General features: G+C 38.4%; 1 protein-coding gene across 1 annotated transcript in view; it reads right to left on the bottom strand.

Moving 5' to 3' along the window:
• Positions 1-719: 719 nt before the first annotated feature.
• KCNMB2 (potassium calcium-activated channel subfamily M regulatory beta subunit 2) overlaps positions 720-9,099 on the bottom strand; it is a 30,148-nt gene continuing 21,768 nt past the window's right edge. The window contains exon 4 of the mRNA XM_059922029.1: positions 720-1,004. Within this exon, the coding sequence (XP_059778012.1) occupies positions 720-1,004 (285 nt within the window). The remainder of the gene's footprint in view (positions 1,005-9,099) is intronic.

Raw genomic sequence — 9,099 nt, 5'->3', positions numbered from 1 at the left:
TGTAAATGTTATCTCCTCACACAGTAGCAGGGTCTTACATGGAAAAGGGCTCTGTTCACTTTCTATTTAAAGCACAGGAAGAGATTATAGAATTGGTTAAGTAAAACACCTTATTTTTTGGAAATCAGTTAAAAAATCTAAAGTTATGAGTATAAAGTAATAAAAGAAAAATAGCTGGCTGGGTTTCCCCCCTTCTCTACAGTGATATGGTAGAAATACAAGGAAAATGCATAAAGTCCTAAAGGAAATCTGGTACCTTCACTTGCTACAGGGCTCAGTTTAGAGTAAGGAAAAAAAATATTTTTGGCTGTAGCTTTAGTAAACAATGAATGATGAAAAATATTGCAGAAATATCTTCAAGAGATCTGACAACTCTGAGCACAGACCTTATCACATTGATATTGTCTATATTCCTCCACGAAGCTTGGCAAATGAATAACTGAGCCCAATTTTGGCGGAAGGAGAGAAGGAAGTACTAGTTCCAGCATTGAACCAAGATTATGAAAAAAACCCAACCAACAAAAAACAGTTATTTCTTCTCCTGAATAATAAAGACATCATGTTTGCATATAGAACAGCTTTTGCGTTATTGCTCTACGTATAAGAATATATTAAGGAACTCATAACAGACTGCACATTACAAACTTAAGGTTCTTTGGTGAAGAATGAAAGAAAACAGTATTTGAGCTTTAAAGAAAATGATCTCATCCACTTTGCTTTTATCTATTGATCTGTTGAATCCTCTCACAGAGCAGGGAGAGGTACTGTGTGAGTTTCACCATGGCAACGATAGCCACGCCCCCAGCCATCATACACGTTGGCCAAAAGAGTGAATGGAACAGCACGTTGGAACTGTAGAGTTTGGTTAGGATGACACTCTTCTGGTTTCCTTCCGGGTCAGAATAGCAGGAGAAGTGTTGGTACTTTCTGAAGTTTTCCATGACAACATTCACCAGGGACATGGATTCTTCAAAATTTTTTCCACACTTAGGTATATAGGAGCACTGTGGAAAATGAGATAAACTGTCACCAGAAGATACTCTGTGTGTGTGTGTGTATGTGTGTGTGTGTGTGGTACTAGGAGGAGTATTGAGGCCAACTTAATGATCTGTGAAATAACCATGATGGTTTTTCTTTTCATATTCAAACTAGTGCCTCTAGAAACCCTAAGAACTCACACACTGATTAAAAACAATGTTTTTAGGTATCCAACCAAGATGTACTTTGATAGCTCACTCATATAGGTTAAATATTGATTAAAATTAGGTGACTCCAAAAAACAATTGGATAACTCCAGTGGATTCCTTTTCCCACAGCTAAGCATGGTGAGTGTTCATTATTCTCCATTGAACATACTTTTCCGTGGAATCAGAGTGTCAACCTTTCTGTCTTGTATCTGTCCACAGCTGTTTATGTAATATCAAAAGCTGCCAGTTATCTCAGGGAACTCTTATCTTTTCAGCTTGGCTTCATTTTTTTCAGCCAAATCACCTTGGTCACCTTGCTACTAGTCAAGAAGACAGCTATACCCCTGGTGAGCTGCTAAAAAAGAATCTCAAAAAGTGTAGGGATATTGAATAAAGAGCTGTGATAAATGGTTCATGCCCAGTTAGTGTTGACAAGGTAACTTTTTCCATAAAGCAAGGAAACATAAAGCAGAATCAATTCAGTTTACTCTTAAACCAGCACTCATCTGAGAATTTACAATAACTTTTCTTTGATTTTTTCACCTGCTATCTTTCTTGCTATATCTCTTCTATATGCCTCTCCTTTTTTTTCCTACACACTTACATCCTCTGATTTCTTTCTTTGTATCTCTCTTTTCCTTCCCTGCCCTGCCCTGCCCGCCAGCCCTCACCTCTCTATGATATTTTCCCCTCTATTCCCTCTTCCTGTTCTCCTTTCTCCTTCTCTTCTCCCTCCCTCTTCTCTGGATAGAGATGGAATTAAAGAACTTTGTAGTTTTTCTTTTTATTACTTATTGGATATGTTTTTGCATATATTTTCCTAATTTATAGAGCAGTCTTTGAGGAGATGAAATCTCTGTGAACCTCTTCCTTGGTCTGTATATGAACAGTGACAAAACTGATATAACAATGCATTTAACTTTTTAAAAAGTTAGGAAGAAAGTGATTTAAGTCACTTCTCTGGGAGATGTGTGGGCCCTTGGTTAAGTCTTTGCCCTCTTTATGGTAAAGTGCCTCCCAATAGGAAAAAAATTCCTATCCTTTGTTATACACATTATCAAATGGTTAATTGATTTACCTGAATTAAAATGGTTTGTGACAAGATCACCGCTAATCTCGTGTTTTAATGTGAATTAGAAAACTATGCCCCCTCATCAAAACAGTATTATTCTCTGTTGAAAAATTGTCATAATACACTGATTTTATGAAAAAACCCTCACATATTTTACTGCTATTACCAGTTTATAAGTTGTGATTTAAATATTGACATCTATGAGTTTTACAATGTCACTGGTACCCCTAGGATTGTACAGTACACAACTCACGCAACTGTATGTAGAGATACAGATGAGGTGGGCTGTTGGTGAACTTTGAGCTATACTGATGGGAGCTTAGGGGTAGGTCCCTGGAATTCCAGAACCAATTTAGATTTGTATATTTCACAGGAAGAAAATATAAAAGAAATGGAATGAGTTTTGCTAATGGAGTATGTTTGAATGACTCTTTCCCCTGACTTTATTAGTGGGTATACTGGCACTTGCTTTTTTTCACTGTGCTGTAATCACTGGATTATTTGTTTATAAACAGCAGGAAGATCCTTCAATTAGTTAAGAATGGAGGATGAGCATGCTGACATTTATCATAAACAAGGCTTAATATTCTCATACAAGGGCTGGTTGACACCCTCATATTTAATCAGCTAAGAATAAATATGAGTACATTCATAAATGTGGTTAGTGCCGAGAGCTGGTACTAGCACAACATTAAGGGTCTGAAAGTATCTCCAAGAAAGCAGAATTTCTCAGTGAGTTATAACTTAGTATGAAAATTGGTCTATGACTGCCATGATACATTTTCTACTGGTTGGATGCTGGATTGAAAGAGTTTAAAGCAGTAAGGGGATACCTTTATATTTTTCCTTCTTCAGCACTGCTCAGATCATGTCTATAATTTTTTTTAATGCTTTGATTCAAAAAACATTAAAAAAATTTAAAGAAGTCATTTGTGGTTGTATTAAAAAAGAGCCAATTTAGCGTATGAATGCATCAGGGTTCTTTATATTTTGGTGCCAAGAAAGTTTATAGTAGTAGTTTTAGTGGCTAACAGTACTGTTATTGAAATGGTCTCAATAAAAATGGAATTCCATTAAAAATGGAGTTTTTTCTTTTCTTATGCTCTTGTGAATTGATTTGGCTTTTAAATTTTTTTTGGAGAAACATTTATCAGCCAGTGACAATAATTTTGTCACTATATAAGATTCTTCCAAATACAATGCGATATACATTACTTTTGAGACCATCTAGCAAGGTTGTAATAAGGGAGCTGCTTTATTAAAGCTTCTAGTCATCAGGGTCTCAAATGCACACGTTTGGACTGGCCAGATGAGGTGTGTGCCATACATGATCGGGTGTGGGTCCTCAGGGCCAGGCACTTAGAAATGCAACTCCACGTTACTGGTAGAGAAAAGATTTCTCTGCCCTTGTGTTTTTAGCTTTTTCTAACCTTGCCACCCACAACCTTTCAACACACATAAACTGGCTCCCACTAGACTATTATTATCCTTGAAAATTCTATCATAATATGTCAATCATTCATTTACTTTTATTATTGATGGGTCCTTCTTTTGTGCTAATGAATATATAAGGTAATATCACAAGCCCCTGACATGTCTTCAAGAGGTCTGGTTACTGTGTTTCTATAAGCAAGTTACTTGGCTTCTCAGAATCAACTTTTTTATATAATAGGGTTAATAGAGCCTTCCTGGCAGGGTGTGTGAAGATTAAATTATGAATATGCATAAAGCATCAATAAATTTTCTTTAGCATATTTTTTATTGGAATATCACATTTGTCCATACGATCTAAAGTCTTTAAACAAGTGCCACATACTAAACTGCGAAAACTTTAAGGAGGGTAAAATTACTAGTTGTGTGGTTTTCACAGGAAGAGTCCTATTTGATGGGTCTTGTCACATGTTCCTTGTTTTTGTGTCCAAAGAGATTTGACATTATGCTGAATCCTACATTAGGATTCTAAGTTTTTGTTTCAAACTATAGCCATGTGTATGTTTCTGAGGCTGGTATGAATTTGGGGTAAAGATTTAGTGATCTTATGATTTTATCACATGTTTGGAGAGTGCATTTCAACAAATGAAAACTTTAGTAAGTGATCAACACTTAGTTGGAAAAATGAAATGTAGATTGAAAAGGTAAAAATCCTTGTGTTTTTAGATCATTCTTTTCTTGGTAGGAGGTATGGGCTAGGAAAGATTTAACTTTTAGACTGCATGATATTTAACAAAAGGAACATATGAATAATAATTTTATATACACAAGACACTTAAATGCCACTCAAAATTTGTTTATATATATTTATATTACCATGGCTATAGGTCCTTCTTTCTTTTGTGCCTAACATATGGATATAGAAACCTAGCAAAACTCTGAGGCAGCCATTCAGGGGAAGATTTAGACCCTCATCTCTCTTCTCTTTCTTTTTTTAATTTTAATTTTTTATTTTTAATTAATTTTAATTAATTAATTAATTTTTGGCTGCACTGGTTCTTCGTTGCTGCAAGTGGGCTTCCTCTAGTTGCAAAGAGCGGGGGCTACTCTTCATTGTGGTGCGCAGGCTTCTCACTGCGGTGGCTTCTCTTGTTGAGGAGCATGGGCTCTAGGCACGCGGGCTTCAGTAGCTGTGGCTCGCGGGCTCCAGAGCACAGGCTCAGCAGTTGTGGCGCACGGGCTTAGTTGCTCCGCGGCATGTGGGATCTTCCCAGACCAGGGCTCAAACCCGTGTCCCCTGCATTGGCAGGCGGACTCCCAACCACTGTGCCACCAGGGAAGCCCTCACATCTCTCTTCTTAATCCTGAATTTTGTTAATAAACCTTTGTGCTTTCCCAACTCCCTTAAATTCTCTTTAGTATTGAAAATACAGAGATGGCCCCACAATGTGACCCTTCGTCTCCCCAGCTGAGAAAACCTGCATCCTGTCACCTTCTCCTGACTGTCCTTTCCCTTACCACAAAGATCTAGCAATTGCATCTTCTCTCCAGTTCTTTGGAAAGCAACTGAAAGTTTTCTTAGCCTCTCTTCCAGAATCTTTCACATCAATAGAGTTATTTTTATTCTCGTGATGGACAGACGTTTTGAGAAAGTACCTGTTGGGCTTTTGCTTAACCATGCTTCACTAGGCATGTGTGAAGCAAAAAGTGACAGGCCTTCACCCTAAAAATAAAAGCTGTGGGGAGGAGTGGGGGCAGTAGGAGGGGTATATTTGGCTGGATAACCTCACTGGTCAGCCTCCTTTTCCTTATGATGGTAGGAAGGGAACTATTAATTCTCAGGATCACCTCAAGGGAAGGGTTTGTTCTTCATTTGTTCTTTTATTAAAAGGGCAGTGTCTTATTTCAGAGAGGGGTTAAGTTTGGTGAAATCTAATCAATATGTTTTGAGTGTCTCTAAAGTACCAAGTTGCATGCTGGGTATAGGCATGAAAAACATAAACAATTTAAAACAGATCATTAGAGAGAAACAGGACAAGGGTGGTGGGAGTGATGAAATGGGACCAGCAATGAGGCTGGAAAGGCTCTTAGTAAAGGCTCTACACTTCACAGAGGTGGGCCACAAATTTGTCAGAACTCTGTGGTATCCAGGGCATCCTAGTCCAAAATGCCTACGAGATAAAAACAAAAACACTGCTCATTGAAGCATAAATATCTTGGTTCCAAAGTCAGATGGGACTTCTTCAGTGTCCGCAAACAATGAGTATTGTGTACATGTTTATTAAGCATGTATGACGTGCCAGGCTTTGTGTTCTGTGCTGGAGAAGGAGATATAATCCCTACATTCAAAGGATGTAGAGATCCCCAGCTGGCAGTCTTGGAGTACTCTAAACTTTTGAGTTCTTTGAACATTAGTGATGGACAGAGGAGGTGAGAGAGTAAACTGGGATGGTATTTTCATTCTTGTTTGAGACTTCCTGCTCCTTACCATCACTTTTAAAAAAGCGAATCCCACAAAATTTAGACTATTTTAGTTTGCACTTCTAATATCTGCTTGATTTTGGCAAGTGGGACTGTTTGAAATGTTTGGTAGAGGAGACGAAAACAGTATTCACACTCTGCTATGTACCATAGTTTCCTGCAGTATCGAGACACAGATTCCTCCAGAGAGGTTTTCCTTTTCTGTGTTTCCCAGAGCTTTTACATTTATTGTGGCATTACTGCTTGATGTGGAGTAGAGGAGAAGCTTGAAAGACCTAGGAAATCCACTAATGAAATAGAAGCCATGTGGAGCTACAGGATTAGTCAATACCCACAATAGCTTAAGCCATGGAGCCCTCAGGTCCACGATGTATCCAGTTAGCCCTTGAGTAAGTTAGATATCTAATTTGACCTTGCCCTTCACCATGATCCTCTTTCTCAGCAATGGAAAGGAGTAGGTTCATTTTCCATGCTTTTCTTCTTTTTTTAAAATTTTTATTTATTTATTCATTTATGGCTGTGTTGGGTCTTCGTTTCTGTGTGAGGGCTTTCTCTAGTTGTGGCAAGTGGGGGCCACTCTTCATCGCGGTGCGCAGGCCTCTCATTATCGCGGCCTCTCGTTGCGGAGCACAGGCTCCAGACGCGCAGGCTCAGTAATTGTGGCTCACGGGCCTAGTTGCTCCATGGCATGTGGGATCTTCCCAGACCAGGGCTCGAACCCGTGTCCCCTGCATTGGCAGGCAGATTCTCAACCACTGCGCCACCAGGGAAGCCCCCATGCTTTTCTTCTTGATGCTCAGTGCAAGCTGTTTTGGGACACATTCTTCCCTTCATTTCTGCACAAAGATGCCCTTAACTGTGCCATAATTGAGTTTTGGTGAGCAGTGACTAAACTTTGTCAATCACAGAAGCATTTCTGAATCTATGGTCCATAGGCAGTTTCAGGAAATTTCTAATTTAAATATCCCTAAATTTAAGGTGCTGATTATGGGGATGTCATATGTCAAATTTCTGGGCATGTTTTTTCCCATCTTTTCAGGGTGCACTTCTATCTAATATCCATTCTGTGTAAACTGGTGTTGAATATACAACCTTGACTGTTCCTATGGATCACTGATAGTTCATGGCCTTTTACTTGATCCTAATCACCTCTTGGAGTATGATGAAATGGCATGGATTCTCACCTATTCACTAAAATATACCATCAGAAGGAAAATATTTCTTAGAATTTAGAGTTTTTTAAAGCTCTTATCTTTACTCTCTCAAGAGGATACGCTAATGTTTTGCTTTTTAAGAGAGAGCATGTTTAGGTAAAGAGACTTAGATTTTAATTCAGACCTAATTAGTGAATGTGTGACTTTGGGAAAATTATTTCATTTTCTGAGCTTAGCTTCATTATTGTGAAGTGGAGATAACAGTGGTACCTAATATGTGAGATTGATGCTGTAATTAAACAAATGAGTTCATGTAAAATATTTAGTATTATACAGTGCCTGGCACATTTTAAGCTCTTGATAAAATTTGGCTATTACTACTTTAGGAGTAGGGTTTTAGTCAGGATTAAATGAGATGATTTTTATAAAGTTCTTGGCATAGTGCTGGGCATATAGTATATAGTAGATACTTAATAAATGTGGGCCCCTCTTTCTTTCCCATTTAGATTCTCAACTTCACTTTATTTTCTTCCCTTTTATCCTTACCCTACCAAATGCTGTGCAAAGGAACTCAGTGTTTACAAGCTTTGATTAAAATTATAGAATCTCCCAGCATTGAAGCTAAAAGCTAAATAAAATCTGGAGCAGTGGTTTTGCCACCGTCTGGAGACATTTTTAGTTGTCACACTTGGAGGGAAGATGATGCTAGTCATCTAGTGGGTAAAGGCCAGGGATGCTGCTAAAGATCCTACAGTGTACAGAACAAGTCTCCACCCTACCCTCACAGACAACAAAGGAATATTCCACCCCAAATGTTAATAGCCTCGAGGCTGAGAAATTCTAGTCCAGATATGTATACTCTCTGGATGTGCAGAGCTCAGAAGGCTTCAGAATGGTGACAAAATGAGGGGTGATGCTGAGTCTGGAGTTATAAATAATTGGTTAATTTATAGAATTTACCCTCCATCCAAAATAGCTGTCTTCCTCATGACAGCGATATATAAAATACCACATATATGGTAGTATACTACATACCAAAAATGGATATACTTTCTGGTTTTGCACAAAGATTCATTTTTAATGCTCTCTTAAATCAGATGGGCATGTTTTGGGGATCCCTGGTGGGTAAACAAGGTTTTAAACTCTCAAAGGAGATCAGCATTGAGAAATTTAACAACCATAGTGAATTAATACTCAGCCACAGTTTATGATTCCTGTGACAGCCTTGTAGCCAGAAGAGGCAGGGGCCCTTGAGCCTGCTTGCAGCTCCTAGAGACTGTTAGTCAGCCAGTTGCTCCGCAAGAGCATGCCAGCTTATCAGCTGAAGCAGCTTCAGTTGTAATATGGACAAGAGGTTGGTCACTGAGTTTAAAAGCCAAAGAAAAAGAATATATGAGAGAGTGTGAAAATTTAAAAATAAAATCCTTTTGGATATCTTTCTACAAAGAAGCAGACAGCTTGACTGATATACCTTTGCCTCCTGTTGTCCCAAATCAAACATTGTCAGTAGTGCCTTATGTATCTCAGTAAAACCATGCCCATTCATTGGTAACTATGGGGAAGACTACTATTTTTGGTGAGCTTGGGGAATAGTAACAAGAAGGAGAGGTCAAGATAGAGAATATTTTAATTTTTCTCCCCAGGAATATCCTGTATATTTCTCATGCTACATTAAGATCATGGTTTAGTGACCTTTTGACATGGCGATAACTGTATTTTCCACGTATTACTTCTGATTAAAGGCAGAGGACCGCTAACCAGCGAGTGAAGAACT

This window comes from Balaenoptera ricei, chromosome 4 (genome assembly GCF_028023285.1).
Source record: "Balaenoptera ricei isolate mBalRic1 chromosome 4, mBalRic1.hap2, whole genome shotgun sequence".
Classification (NCBI taxonomy): domain Eukaryota; kingdom Metazoa; phylum Chordata; class Mammalia; order Artiodactyla; family Balaenopteridae; genus Balaenoptera; species Balaenoptera ricei.
Note: the sequence above shows the minus strand (reverse complement) of the source record. Positions and strands in the feature narration are given on the sequence as shown.